Source organism: Capra hircus, chromosome 16 (assembly GCF_001704415.2).
Source record: "Capra hircus breed San Clemente chromosome 16, ASM170441v1, whole genome shotgun sequence".
In the NCBI taxonomy this organism is placed as follows: Eukaryota; Metazoa; Chordata; class Mammalia; order Artiodactyla; family Bovidae; genus Capra; species Capra hircus.
Window position 1 is genome coordinate 71,856,917 of NC_030823.1, and position 16,534 is coordinate 71,873,450.

General features: G+C 38.8%; 1 protein-coding gene across 1 annotated transcript in view; it reads right to left on the bottom strand.

Moving 5' to 3' along the window:
- Positions 1-16,534, bottom strand: part of SYT14 (synaptotagmin 14) — a 136,279-nt gene that overhangs the window by 58,831 nt on the left and 60,914 nt on the right. Inside the window, exons 3-4 of the mRNA XM_018060773.1 lie at positions 5,815-6,086; positions 303-752 (exon numbers count right to left, since the gene is read on the bottom strand). Coding sequence (XP_017916262.1) covers positions 303-752; positions 5,815-6,086 — 722 coding nt within the window. The remainder of the gene's footprint in view (positions 1-302; positions 753-5,814; positions 6,087-16,534) is intronic.

Below are 16,534 nucleotides of genomic sequence, written 5' to 3' on the forward strand. Positions count from 1 at the left end.
TTCTCTAAAGAGTTCAGATGATACCATAAGCAATCATCTAATACATGTTTAATAAGTATGTGAGACATCAGGCCAGGCTCTGTGAACATAAAACACATAAATCATATATAATCTTCAAGGGCAACTTTTATAGATGAGAAAAGGTTATACCTACCTATCTAGGACTTAGAAATTTTGTAGGTATGATTACCATGGAAAAAAACAGGCTGAGAAAGTTGTTGGGTTGATCATAGATTTTAAAAATTGTGTATATTATATACCATGACATAAACTGTATTTGGGCTATTTGAGCAGATACTCACAGAATGATTGTAAGAAGGTTCCAATATCACAGGTAATGACATTTTCCCTTGAAGATTCAATTTTGTTAAATAAAAAATCTTTTCCCCCACAATCTTTTCTTTTTTCATGCGGTGTATACCATACAGTCTAAACCGAACTGCATAATTTCCAATCATCTCAGATTCAACATGATTAAATTTGAATGTTTCTGTGAAGACAGGGCATGGTCCTCTCTGGATGCTGGTTTTTGCTCTCTGTTTCTTTATAGGCAGAAGCACAAGGTGTACTTGCCATGAGTTGCCACCTGTCCTGTTATATGTTGGGATATCTGTGACAGCTGTCACTGTTACCAGAAGCTTCTGTTCTTGTGAGTCATAGTCAAAAGTCACATCCAGGGTACCATATTTAGCTTCTGGCTCAGGATCAAAAGGTTTAGGAAGCTGTGAAGACGATCCTCGAGCTGACACATCCTAGGAAAAGCAGATTTAAGTGTTTTCAGTTTTTAACTCCATTATTTAATTCAGCATGTAAATAAGTACCTGGTATGTCTTTAGAAAGACGATATAAAAACTGTTTTGATTTGCTGTCATAAAGAAAGTAATAATAATCAGCAGCCAACTACAATCAAAAGTTACTCTTTGGAGGCAGAATAACGTAAGTTAAACTCAAAAACTTAGTAAATAAAGACATGGAATAGTCACCATTACAATTTTGAGAAAGTTGGCTGTATGTTTTTAATGTGAGAAATTGAAAATATATATTTCAAGGTATATCTCTGTTCTTTTTGTGAAAAAAAAAAAAAGCTAAATTTTTAATGTTATAAACAATACAATTGACAGCTCGATATCAGGTTTGAGAGAAAGAGAACATGAATAGAAGTATAATGCTATTGAAACATCTGGTTCCAATTTCAGATGTGTCCCCAGATGCCCCCATCTGTATTAGAATGTTAATATATATTTAGGCTTAAAAGTCAATGGAAAGGTGAAATATGAAAGTATAAATACAAAAGCCTCAAAATACTTAAAGTCAAATATTTATTTTCCATAACACACACACTATTTCTATTTTTAACTAGAATTTCAAAGTATATATTATTTTCAATACTAATCACTGTTGAAAATGGTAGGATACATACTTCAAAAGTTCAAAAAGTGTTAAACTGTATATTTTAATTATAAGAGTAAAAGAAACTGTATCCACTTTAATTGTCTCAAATTCCTGCTAATCTAACTATCTGGGATGTAACAGTTTCAGCTAGTTACTGAATAGTACCAAATCCAGCTCTCAGACTTTTCAGCTATACCACTTCACCCCTTCAAGTATTTTAACAAATCAAAGGTCTGTCTAGTCAAGGCTATGGTTTTTTTAGTGGTCATGTATGGATGTGAGAGTTGGACTATAAAGAAAGCTGAGCGCCAAAGAATTGATGCTTTTGAACTGTGGTGCTGGCGAAGACTCTTGAGAGTCCCATGGACTGCAAGGAGATCCAACCAGTCCATTCTAAAGGAGATCAGTCCTGGGTGTTCGTTGGAAGGACTGATGTTGAAGCTGAAACTCCAATACTTTGGCCACCTGATGCAAAGGGCTGACTCATTGGAAAAGACCCTGATGCTGGGAAAGATTGAGGGCAGGAGGAGAAGGGGAAGACAGAGGATGAGATGGTTGGATGGCATCACTGACTCAATGGATATGGGTTTGGGTGGACTCTGGGAGTTGGTGATGGACAGGGAGGCCTGGCATGCTGCGGTTCATGGGGTCGCAAAGAGTCGGACATGCCTGAGTGACTGAACTGAATTGATAGCTGATTGGGGGCAGGAGGAGAAGGGGATGACCGAGGATGAGATGGCTGGATGGCATCACGGACTCGATGGACATGAGTCTGAGTGAACTCCGGGAGATGGTGATGAACAGGGAGGCCTGGCATGCTGCGATTCATGGGGTCGCAAACAGTCAGACACGACTGAGCAACTGAACTGAACTGATGGCTATGTAACTCTGCTCCAGCCCATGGGAAAGAGAGAGAGAGTTCTGAATAAACCATCCAGATCAGGTCTGCAAAAGAAACTACGTGCTCTGCACTCTCTTTCTCTGTCACACTTCCCACAGCAGATACACACAGAGGATGTGTGGGTCAGCTTGGACCATGTAGGTCAGGTCCACACCCTAGGGGATGACAGAGACTAAAAAGCATGGCCTGGGCTGGTGGGTGACGCTGTCAAGTGGTCTGTCAAACGAAAGGCAATCCTTCGCGGCTTTGTGTTTGACGTGATGTTTGTCTCCTTGTTTTAGGACCTTTGTTGTTTAGTCACTCAGGGCTGAGTCTGACGTTTTGCAACTCCATGGACTGCAGCCTGCCCAGCTCCTCTGTCTGTGGGATTTCCCAGGGAAGAACACTGGAGTGGGTTGCCATTTCCTTCTCCAGGGGATCTTCCTGACCCAGGGATTGAACCCACACCTCCTGCATTGGCAGGTGGATTCTTTCCTACTGAGCCAACTGGGAAGCCCAATAGGACCTTAACATGTACCTAACTATTGCACCTACTATGTGCCTGGCTGTATTTTAGGTGGCAGGATGCAGCAGAGAATCAAAACGACACAAGCCTTTGGCCTTATAAATCTACATGTCTACCTATGAGGATCCAACTGCTATCACGTAAGAAGAAAAGATGACAAGTGAAGAATTCTTTAGGAGCAGGAACAAACTCTCACGGGGGAACTCATTTTTTTATGCAATATGATTAGATTGGTATAAAAATATTCTTACTCTGTTACACTTATAGTTTAGAGCAAGATGTTTTAATACATGCCACTTCATAATTATAGATGATTAATTACATTAATTTATTTTTCTATTAAATATTTTCTAAAATAGTGTCATGACAGCTAAGATTGTCAAGGTAATAAATATTTTTATAAGGTCCCAGAAGGCTATTTCTGAATTTTGTTTCTCTTGGTGCCTTCCTGGTTTTTTTTCCCCCTGGGCATTCTGACAGCTGTCATGAAACTGGGGGTTTAAAGGGTGGGACCTTTAGAGATAAAAGCTACTATTTGTATTCTACAAATAGGTAATTAGAAAACAACTCTTCTTTTCAAGGTTCTGAGCCAAAGTTGTGAATAATCTTTAGCTAGCAACAGGTTATCAACACAGTCAATGAACTCCTTGCCTGGGAAACCTTGTGATTCCTCCTGGAGCCTGGACTAAACCAACAGGAAGGTAAGAATTTTCTAGTTGATAAATAATATCTATTAAAGGAATGGTGGTAAGCAAAATAAACTGCAAAAAGAAACAAGAACAACATAGGCTATCAGCAACACAGGCCAACAGCACTGAAGTATTCAGGTGACATGCATTTGCTGTAGTTTGAATATATCCAGTTTTGCTGTAGAAGACACAAATACAAGCAAGGATAGGGGAGACTCCTTATAAGAAGTAATAACACAGAGAGCAAGCTTCTGAAATACGGGCGAAACTCACAGGCTCTGTTAACTATAGATAACAGGTAAGGAAGTAACTTGAGAGACACAAGCAGAATTCAGAAGATGTGATAAATATAACTAAGTTAATCACTTGCAAGATATGCTCAAGACAGAATAAACAGAAAACAGGACAGAACACATGACTATTAGCTATGGAAAGGGACAGAAAGCCTAAGCTATGATCAAGTCACCTCTGGGCTGACAGCTCTGCCACCCATGTGTTCTATTTAAGAAATGCAGGTAAAATCTGTGTCTAGTAGACTAACTGCAAGCCTCTATGGTGGCCAGGAGGACCTTCCCCTGCATGTCTCCCATAAAGCCAGTATGGCCCTTGGAACCCTTGTTCAAATCTCAACTTCTGACCCTGTTACCAGGCCATAATTAGGGAATGCTAATAGAGCAGAAATCGTAAGACTGGACATGAGGACATTATGTAAACTGGGGTTCACACAGTGTGGTCCTGCCACCTGTCCTTACTGGGATCCTATCCTAAGTGTGTTCTCCTACCTTATCTTGCTCCTCTTGCTTCTTGCTTTATATCTGAAATAGCTTAACACACACACGCACACATGCATACGTACTCACACACACACATACCAGGGTAATCTGAGCATCTGAATTCAGTCTGTTTTGAGTCCTCTGGGATTGCTTGCCTGGTGGTGTACTTGGAGGGAACCAGTGCTTCAAAATAATTCCCCACACTATGATTCAGGTGAAGGGGGCACTGTAGCAAAGCTTTTTAGAGCACTGTTTTTACAGTCAGGTAGACCTGGGTTCGAATTACATTTAAGATCTGTTTATACTTGGGCAAATTGCTTAATTCTCTGAGTTTTAGTGTTTTCTTTTCTAAAATGGAAATAACAACTTCCTGAAGGTGATGTTGTTAGAATTAAATGAGCTGACTGTAAAAATTACAACAACATTCCTAGGACAATTGGTGATAGCTGTTACTGTTGTTAGTTCCACAATCCAGGTTTCATTGTTACCTTCTTGGCTAGCTATATAGTTTCCAAGTCTATAAAACAGTTATATCAAATTTGCTCAGCTATAGAACATGGAGAAATATTCTTTGTGGAAAATCATGAACTACTCCTATATTAAACTTATAATACCAATGTAGAATTTTAGATACTATATAATAACAGTAGAAATAGTAGAAAAGTAGTAACAGATAAAAAGTGTCCTTAGAAATTTTTATGTGAGAAAAAATGTAAGGAAATTGGATTCAGAGCTCTGCTTTCATAATCTTATTTTGGCAACAGATAAAAATTCACCTAGTAAGAACACTGACAGCCTGCAGTATCATGAAATGTAGTATGGGACAAAGCCTGTAAAAACTTGCAATCTAGAAGAAAGTAAATACTGCCTTATGAAAACCTCTAGATTACCTTTACAGTTTCCATCATCATAGGAAGATCAAAACAAATCCTTTTTAGAACATGGAAAGACTTCCAAAGTATAACACACCTATTTTTATCGCTGTTTTCACATTTTCTGCTCCACAAAAAGGAAATCTTAAAGCACAACCCACCAATCACTCTGAATGCATGATGCCATGGATTCAAACTTCATAGTAAAGCTGAGCATCACTTATCCCTTCCATATCCCAGAGAGTGAAAATGCAAACAATATTCTGTAAGGTTTGTAAAACATTAAAGGGCAATCTCCCAATAGTAAAAATATCTAAATTCAGTAGGTTAAGAAATAAACACAAACATAAATAGGAACCTTAACATAAAAGAAATGGGTAATTCCAGAATATTTTATACAAAATGCTAAACAAAAAGAAATTTTTTTAACCCCAACAGGAGTTGAAATGTCGGGGAAGATACTTTTCAGCATCTTGTATATTGCTCTCAGTTTTATCAACCCATCCTTTTTTTGAGGGGGAGTTGAAGGATGGGTGGGACAGCCCTGAAAGGTCTGCTGGATAAAAATAGAAACAGTAAGCCACAAGGACACGATAGTGATAAAACCTTCTGACCAGGAGGAGAAGCACAGGATTATCTTCCAAATAACATTAATTTCAATACTCTACGTGCTTTTACTTACTTCGGGGCTCAGGACTGCGGTGCTGTCACTCGGAACATCTTCTTCAAATCCTCTATTATGAAAACTTTCTATTTCATGACCTGTGCTTCCTTCACTCGGACACTTGTTATATGAGCATCTTGGACTGTTGCTGCAGTGGGAAAATTCACATTTACTGTCCCCAATTTCTGAGGGTGTACATGAGAGGTGGGGAGAACCACGGTCATCCTGATACGGTGGTGGCTGCAATTCATCCAGTGGGGGTGTTCTTCTCATTCTCTGAATGCAGTTTCCTGATAATGATTAAGAATCTGGTCACTGCTTCCAATTAGCCTCAACATGCAGTATAGTCCACAATAATTGTACAGAACTTACAAAAAAAACTGGATTAAAATTTTGTGGCAAGGTAATTACTAGATTTACTAATGAGTTTTCTTCTTCCCTGGTTCAGATGCAGAAATCAAATAATCTGGTTTCTCAATCCTCTCCTGCATGGTAAGATCAGGAAAAATAAGTTATGTACCAAGACACCCTGTTTCTTCTTATAAAAATGGGACAGCGATAAATACTAGTGAAATCGATGATTCATATAGGTCTGTCTTTCAAAACAATCCTAAAGCATACAAACTTCAACTATTCCCTCGTGATCCGTGACCTCTCTCGTCACAATAGGTAGGTAAAACAAATATAAACCTCATTTATTTTCTTCAATTACTGAGACGAACTTGAACTAGCATTCACCTCAGCAGCATTGGAAACTAGGTTTTCCTGTCTATCCGAGCTCCAGAATCCTGAAATGAAGTGCACTGTGAATCAAGGCCTAATTCCTCCTGCACTGTGCTTAGGCACTCAGCTGTGTCTGACTCTTTGAAACCCCATGGACTGTAGCCCGCCACCCACCAGCGGAGTCTGAAGTCCGCAATCCACCCTGTCTCCCTTATAAAGAGGTCACTCCCTGCCCCACCACAACCTGCATCAGGGCTCCCTTATAAAGAGGTCACTCCCTGCCCACCACATCCTGCATCAGGGCTCCTAAAGTCCACTCTACCTTGTCTATAGGAGGCATCTCCAGCTCCACGTTTTCTTTCTCTCTTAAATTTTTAACTTTTACGTCAATGATTTACCTAAATAACAGAATAAGCAGGTCTGTGAACAGGACAGAGGTGGGGACAGGCAGGTATGTTAGGAAATAGAGTTCACCATACAACTCAGGGATAGCTAAATCCATGCAAATAATTCCTGGACGTAATATCAGATACAAAACTTAAACATGGCTCAGTTTTTCTTTTGATGGACTGTCACTCTCGTTTCTCGAAAGGAGCTCTGGAAAATAGGTCGTTTGTAATTCTTCTAACAGAGAAATGTTCAACAGGTCTTCTATTCTTGCTAAGATAGAAAAACTTTACATAAGAACTATAAAACTCATTTAAAAATTACCATGATGTCTGGTTCAAATGAAAAATACTGATCTGCATGAACTTAGCACAGATTTACATATTTGATCAGAAGTCCTAATTTTGGAAAAAGAAATTAAATGTGTCACCTAGTGAGTCTAACATAGCAGAGTTAGGAAATAAACACAACGTAGAAAAATTAATGACTTATGTTGAAACTAAATTTGAGGAGATAGATTGGAAGTAGTAGCCAATAAAACACAATAAATCAGATTTCAGCATGGGGCTTCCAGGAAAGCTACTGTTTTCCTGACAAAGCAGCAGACTTAACTTGCACGTCCCTTTTGCCCAGTGGCCTTTCCCCTTTCTCCTGCTTTAGCGGTGTGGCACTTATAACCACGAAGTAACAAGCATGAGAATGAAAACTAAGGATGATGAAGGAGTATCTGAAGAATCACCAAGTAGCTACCTCCAAAATTTCTTGATGTCTGAGACAAATAAATCCCTATTTGTTAAACAAACAAAAGACCCCACAAAAATGACGACTTCCTTGGCAGTCCAGTGGTTAAGACTTCAAGCTTCCACTGCAGGGGACATGGGATCAATCCCTGGTCAAGGAACTAAGATCCCACGGGCTGCATGGCACGGCCAACCCCCACCGATCCCCGTCTCCAAAACAAAAAACCCCCAAACTTGATATGTGAATTTTCTTTTGTTTCTAAATATATTCTCTAACAGTTTTTAAACTGACATCTTCCCGCCCTTTAAAAATGTCTATTTAACCAGTCACTGAATTATAAATTAAATTGTAATACCTAAATGTTTACTATAACATGAAGTCCATTAAAAAATTCCCAAGATAGTAGTTCTAAGAATCAGCATACCATCTTTTCCTTTATCTTAATTTTTTAAAAAAGAGAGATGCTCTTTCCCAGAAGTCTCTTATTAATAGCATATTATCCCATAGGTCTCACTGGACAGAACTAGGTCACATGTCTATTTCTAAACCCACCTGTGGTGGGGGGATGTGATTACCATAATTGCCTTAACCAGAAGCCATCAAATTGAAGCTAGGGATAGGATACATCTCACTGCTCATATCTAAATGGTGAAGAGTAGATGCCACTCAATGAATTAAAAGAAAAAAAGGACTGGGAACAAGACAAGGATTCTGACTCTCACGGTGCTTGAAGTCCTAGCCATAGAAATTAGGCAAGAAAAGAAAGACATCCAGATTGGAAAGGAAAAAGAAAAACTATCTGTATTGGCAATGACATATTCTATATAGAAAACTGCAGTGTCCACAAAAAAAAAAAACCTTTTAGAACTAATAAACATAATCAGTAAAGCTCCTGGATATAAAATCAATGTAAAAATCAGTTGTGTTTTTATCAACTCACACGAATTATCATCAAAATAAGTTAAGGGAAAAATCCCAATTACAATTGCATGTACAGGATCCACCTGCCAATGCAGGCGACATGTGAGACATACATTTAACCCCTAGGTTGGGAAGATACCCAGGAGAAGGAAATGGCAACCCACTCTACTATTCTTGCCTACGAATTCCCATGGACAGAGGAGCCTAGTGGGCTACCATCCATGAGGTTGCAAAGAGTCAGGCGCAGCTGAGAAACTGAGCATACACCAGCACGCACCAAGGGATAAATTTAACCAAGGAGGTGAAACACCTTCACACTAAAAACTATAAGACACTGATGAAAGGAACTGAAAAACACAAATAATGGAAAGATACTCTGTGTGTGTGGTTTGGAAGAATACTGTGAAAATATTCATACTATCCAAAGCAACCTACAGATTCAACGCAATAGCTATCAATATTCCAATGGCATTTTTTTTTTCACAGAAATAGAAAAAACAGCCTTAAAATTTGTATGGAAACACAGAAGATTTCAAACAGCCAAAGAGATCTTGAAAAAGAAGGAAAAAGTGGGAAGCATCAAACTTCCTGATTTGAAAGTATATTACAAATCTACATTAATCAAAGCAGTATGTTACTGGCACAAAAGCAGACACATTGTCCAACAGAACGGAGGGCCCAGGAGTAAACCTACATATGTATGGTCAATTAATTTATGACAAAGGAGCCAAGAAAATACAATAAGGAGAGGATAGTCTCTTAATAAATGGTGATGGGAAAACTGGACAGCCATATGCAAAAGAATGATACTGAACTACTGTCTTGCATCATATATATAAATCAACTTGGAATGGATGAAATACTTGAATAAAGAACTGAAACCATGAATTGGTCTTAATAATGTTTTAGATCTGACACCAAAAGTAAAGGCAATAAAAGCAAAAATAAACAAGTAGGATTACATAAAACGCAATAGCTTCTTCACTGCAAACAATCAACAAAGTTAAAAGTCAACCTACAGAAGGGTGGAAAATATTTACAAATCATGTATCTGGTGAGGTGTTACTCTCCAAAAGACATGAAGAACTCACACAACTCAGTGAGAAAACGAACAATCTGACTGAAAAATGGGTTGAGAAAACGAAAAAACACCTTTGGAAAAAAACTGTTTTCCAAACAGGATATGCAAATGACTAACGGAAACATGAAAACGTTTTCAAATCACTAATCATCAGAGAAATGCAAGTTGTCCACCACGAAACACCAACTCACACCTGTCAGAATGGCGATTATCAGAAAGCCAAGAGATAACTAGCGCTGGGCAGGATGTGGAGAAGAGGGAATCCCTGCACACCACTGATGGGAGTGTGAACTGTTGAAACCGCTATGGAAAATAATATGGAGATTCTTCAAAAAATTAAAAACTGAACTCGTATATGATCCAGCAATTCTACTTCTCTGTACTTCTCTGAAGGACATGAAATCACCATACGGAAAAGATACCTGCATTTCCATATTCACTAAAGTATTATTTGTAACAGCCAAGACATGGAAACAGCTGAAGTGTCCATCAATGAATGAATGGATAAAGATAATGTGCTTTATACAGACAATGGACTACATTCAGCCATAAAAGAAAAGTTGCCATTTGTGACAAGAGGGATGGACCTTGAGGCCAATAATGTCAAGTGAAGTAAATAAAAAAAGAGAAAGAGAAATACTGTATGATGTCACTTATACACAGAATCTGAAAAATAATGAATTCATGGATATGGAGAACAGATTGGCGGTAGGCAAAAAATGGCAGGGTTGGGGGCAGGAGAAAGGGATGAAGGCGGTAAAAGGCACAAACTTCTAGTTACAAGATAAGTAAGTCCTGGGGATATAATGCACAGTGTCGACTACACTTAGTAATACTGCATTGCATATTTAAAATTTGCTGAGAGTAGAACAAAAATAGATAAAAGTTCTTATCAGGAGAATAAATGTACAACTATGTAAACTGACCGATGTTAACTAAGCCTATTGTGATGGTCACTTTGTAATACTTACAATTATGAAACCATTATGTTGTGCACCTTGGAATAACACAAAGCTATACGTTAATTAAGTCTCAATAAAACTAGGAAAAGTAAAAAAAATGACTCAGTGTTTTCCTTCCAAAAACGCATGCACGTTGGGAGTACAAAAACACGCACGCATCAAACAAAACAAAAACGTGGATGCCTGAAGATGCCAGGAAGGAGGAAGATAAAGGATCCTTGCCTTTCTTATCCATCAGTCTAGCAACTGATTTCAGTCTTTATTTTTATTAAAAAAGAAATCTTCTCTTTATGTGGGTCCATTTCCACTTTTAATAATCCTCTTCTGAACTTCCTTTTGACGTGACCAGCACATACAGTTTCTGTCTGGTAACTGCGTTATACCTCACTTCCTTCGGCTTACTCTCTCACATATCAAGTCCTTGTCTAGCTGCCACCAACTGCGGCACTTACACAGCTGACCTCCAGTCATCTGGATCTTATTCAGAGGTCGTGTCACTGTGGTCCAAAGACTAAGGCAGAAGCTGTCCCAAAGAAGTTTACTGATATTTAAAGATGCTAAGTAGGCTCCATGGGTTGATTTCAATAGTTTCTGGATTTGAGAGAAACAACTTTAAAGCTGTGAAGTGGAATATATAAAATATTTTGGAATACATAGATATACATATACAAACATTGGGATTTATAAATTATATGTTTATATAATTATATATTATTGTATAAATCCTCAAAGCTTTGAATATAATTACCACACTTTTCTCTTTAATTTTCATTTTCCTCTTGCATTTTACTTTTCAAAGAGAAGGCCAAACATATCTGGAATGTAAATTTCATTGAAAAGATACAGTTATAAGGATTTCTTCTTTAACTCTCTGCAATAGTATCTTTTTTTCTCTAGCTGTTAACTGCTTTTCACTGTCTACATAGTGTAAGAACTTGGCTTAAATTGAATTGATGTTGGAAAAATTTTAAGACAATTGTTTTATAAAATAGCACAATTCATGTCAGAGTTGTTAGATTACACTATAAACATTCAACCTTAGAAAGAAATTTTTTGTGGGACTATCAAATACCAGAATGATAATGCCATACTCTTACTTCATTCCTCGTTTTACAACCCAATTTCATACTCTGTTTTATGGAAATGATATACAAGGGTTCATGCATGAATATATTTTAAGCATTTTAATTTTCCATTTGCACATTGCACAGCACCTAGAAAACAAGACAAATTATCTTCCCACTTTAAGAAAAAAACAGGATGCACGCATATCTGGAATATGACCGGTAGGTCTCAACACTGTGTTTTAAGACACTGGTTTTCAAAGTTTGGCAACTGCAGCTCTAAAAAGAGGTAAATATTCAACATTTGTAGAATTCATACCACTCTTCAGATGCCTGTGGAAATCTGCTAAAATTGACCATATACTGGGTGATAAGGCTCAACATATTTCACAAAACTGGGAGTGTAAAGGGGATGTTTTCAAACCACAGTGGAATTAAATTAAAAATCAGAAACAAAAATATAATAAAATTTATAGAAATCTAGATAAAATAACTAGAAATTAAGATAAACTTCTAAATTGCCCATGGATTAAAGGAGAAATCACAACAGAAATTAGAAAATACATTGAAAATAATGAGAATAAAAATAATCCATATAAATACTTGCAGAATGTGGCTAAGAAGGACAGTTACAGGCCTAAGTGCATATACTGGGGAGGGCAGGGGAGAGAGGAAGGTTGAAAACCATAATCTGAGTACCCATTGCAAGATGTTTTAAAAACAAACAAATGAAATTCAAAGGAAGTAGGAAGAATGAAACAAGGAGCAGAAATCAAAAATAGAAAACACGCGTACAAAAAAATGCACACACTAGAATAGCATTAGCAAACCAAAGGCGAAGGCAATGGCCACCCACTCCGGTGTTCTTGCCTGGAGAATCCCAGGGACGGGGGAGCCTGGTGGGCTGCCGTCTATGGGGTTGCACAGAGTTGGACACGACTGAAGCGACTTAGCAGCAGCAGAAGCGACTTAGCAGCAGCAGCAGCAGCAAATCAAATTAAAATCCATTGAGAACACGAATAAAATTGATAAGATGCTAGAAGAGACTAGTCAAGAAGAAAAAGAGATGGCGTAAATTATTAATCTCAAGAATAAAAAAGAGGACATCATTTCAAATCCGTGACACATTAAAAAGACAGCAAGCTTTCCCTCTGCTCTCCTCTTTTTGGAAATCTGTCAGTCCCGGAGCTATTCAGTGGGCAGAGGGAGGCAGCGGTCTGCACTGCTGGTGGCACCAGAAGCTGTGTGGGACAGAGCCATGTGTCAGAGCCCAAGGAGGGCAGAGAGGGCAACTGCACGCGGGGCAGCGCCATGCAGCACGACCGAGTCCAGTCTGGGTGAAGCTGGGCGTGCTGGGTGAGCACAGCACGGGGAGCCAGAGCCTCAGCAGGGCACGTGGCTTCCCCAAGGAAAGGAAGCCTAGCCTGGGCAACAGAGCCCAGAGTGAGGAGTGTGTCCACAATGAGGGAAGGGGCCAGAGCTGGGGGAGAACCAGGGAAAGAACTGGAACACACCCTGTGATGCTGAATTAACATGAAAAGATATCAGTGTGAGCTCAGGTGTTTAGAGGTGGGCATAAATGCAGTGTAAATATGCATACAATGTGTACAAACACACACACACACACACACTCCTGAGTATCCTGGCTCTATCCACAGCTTAAGAAAAACCCTTTGACAGCAACAAGCATACCTAAGTGCTCCAATCCTGGCTTCTCAATCAGTTCTTCACTAAAAGGAATCAGGACTCCATGAAGAAATGGCTAATTCCAGGGCCGAGGAAAGGAAAATACAAGCCAAGCCTAGACAAGCTTCTTGTGTTGAGAGTAAGGACACACTCAAAGAGTGATGAGGTCATGTCAAAAGGACAAAGAAGCCAGCTTGAAGGGGGTCACACTGACCGAATCTCACTAACAATTTGAGCTTCAAAATAAATAAATAATCACAATAATGGATCATAAGACACAGAGGAAAAGAGGACACCATGAGTCCATCTAGATATAAACAAACACAAAAATAAACTAAAAGAATTTTGAGAAAATAGGTCATTTTCATAGGTGCATTAGAGATGCATTCTGATGAAGGACTTAATTATCAAGAGTAATTTAGTGAAGAAGCCTAGTAGACACCTTCTTAATGATGAGAATAAAGGGAACATTCTGAGCAATGGAATAAATCAAAATTGTGCATCATCCACTAAGATGCAATGAGAGGAATACGGCACCACTTCCAGCTAGAGGTGCATAACCTGAATCTTATCATGAGGAATATCAGACAAACTCAGATATCCAAAAAAAAAAGTGTAATAGTCAAAAGGGGAATGACTGAAGCACTATTCTAGACTAAAGGAGACTAGAAAGAAAAGGTAACTAAATGCAAGACAAGATTTTGAATTTGATCCTTTTGCTATAATAACATTATTTGGACAACTGTTGACCTTGAGAAGGTTCTGAGAATTAAATGGCAATAATATGTCAAAATATCAATATTAGTACCTTATTTTTGATGGTTACAGTAAGGCTATGCAAGAGAATATTCTTGTTTGTAAAAATACACACTAACACATTTGAGGGTGAAGAAGCAACCCATTTACCCTTAAATGGTTTAAGGTGGAAAAAAGGACTATAACGTCTTGCTACAAATGCAGGATGGATTTAACATTAGAAAATGAATCTATCAAAGTCATTGCATTGAAAGAATAAAGGTTAAAAGTAATGTGATAATTATAATAGATTTAAAAAATCACTTGATATAATTAATTATCCAATTATGATAAAAGATTTCTGTGCAAAAGAGGAATAGAAGGCAATTTCCTTTAACTCACAAAGGGTATCTTTGGAAGCCCTCTGTGCGTGCATATGTGCGAAGTCACTTCAGTCATGTCCGACTCTTTGTGACCCTATGGACTGTAGCCTGCCAGGCTCCTCTGCCCATGGGATTCTCCAGGCAAGAATACTGGAATGGGTTGGCATGCCCTTCCCCGGGGGATCTTCCCAACCCAGGGAGCGAACCCATAGCTCCTGCACTGCAGGCAGATTCTTTACCTCTGAGTCACCAGGGAAACCAAAAGTCCTATAGTAAACATCAAATTTACTGGTGAAATGTTGAGAACTTTGCCTCTGAGGTCGATAGTGAGAAAAAGATGCTTAGCCAGAAAGGTGAAAAGACAACTCTCAGAATGAGAGAAAATAACAGCAAATGAAACAAGTGACAGAGGATTAGCCTCCAAAATATGCAAGCAGCTCATGTAGCTCAATATCAGAAAAAAAAAAAAAACAACCCAGTCAAAAAGTAGGCAGGCCAATTCAGGCTAACACATATCAAAAATCATCACAATATTATAATTATCCTCCAATTAAAATAAATTAAATAATTTTGAAAAAAGTAGGCAGAAGATCAAGCAGACAGTTCACCAAAAAAGGCATACAGATGGCTAATAAACACATGAAAAGATGCTCAATATTGCTCATTATCAGAGAAATGCGAATCAAAACTTCAATGAAATAATCCCCTCACATCGGTCAGAATGGCCATCATCTTGTTGATGTTTGACAGAACACAACAAAATTCTGTAAAGCAATTATCCTTCAATTAAAAAATAAATAAAGTGGCAAAAAAAAAAATCTACAAACAATAAATGCCCGAGAGGGTGTGGAGAAAAGGGAACCATCTTGCACTGTTGGTGGGAATATAAACTGATATAGCACTATGGACGACAGAATGGAGGTTCCTTTAAAAGCTAGGAATAAAACTACTATATAACCCAACAATCCCACTACTGGGCCTAAACCCTGAGAAAATCATAATTGAAAAAGACAAATATACCCCAGTGTTCACTGCAGTACTACTTACAATAGAAATAGAAATATAATGGAAGCAACCTAGATGCCTATAAACAGATGAGTGGACAAAGAAGCTGTAGTACATATATATAATGGAATATTCAGTTCAGTTCAGTCACTCAGTCATGTCTGACTCTCTGCGATCCCATGAATCGCAGCACGCCAGGCCTCTCTGTCCATCACCAACTCCCGGAGTTCAGCCAAACTCATGTCCATCGAGTCGGTGATGCCATCCAGCCATCTCATCCTCGGTCGTCCCCTTCTCCTCCTGCCCCCAATCCCTCCCAGCATCAGGGTCTTTCCCAAGAGTCAACTCTGCATGAGGTGGCCAAAGTATTGGAGTTTCAGCTTTAGCATCAGTCCTTCCAAAGAACACCCAGGGCTGATCTCCTTTAGAATGGACTGGTTGGATCTCCTTGCCGTCCAAGGGACTCTCAAGAGTCTTCTCCAACACCGCAGTTCAAAAGCATTAATTCTTCGGCGTTCAGCTTTCTTCACAGTCCAACTTTCACATCCATACGTGACCACTGGAAAAACCATAGCCTTGACTAGACAGACCTTTGTTGGCAAAGTAGTGTCTCTGCTTTCCAATATGCTATCTGGGTTGGTCATAAGTTTCCTTCCAAGGAGTAAGCGTCTTTTAATTTCAGGGCTGCAGGCACCATCTGCAGTGATTTTGGAGCCCCCCAGAAAATAAAGTCTGACACTGTTTCCACTGTTTCCCCATCTATTTCCCATGAAGTGATGGGACCAGATGCTACTCAGCCATAAAAAGGATGGCATCTGAGTGAGTCAGTTCTAATGAGGTAGATGGACTGAGAGCCTATTACACACAATGAAATAAGTCAGAAGGAGAAAAACAAATATTGTTTATTAACATATATATATGAGTCTAAAGCGATGGTACTGATGAACCTATTTGCAGGGCAACAATGGAGACACAGACCTAGAAAACAGACTTATGGACATGGTGGGGGAGGAGGGGCTGGGACAAATCGAGAGAGTAGCATGGAAACAT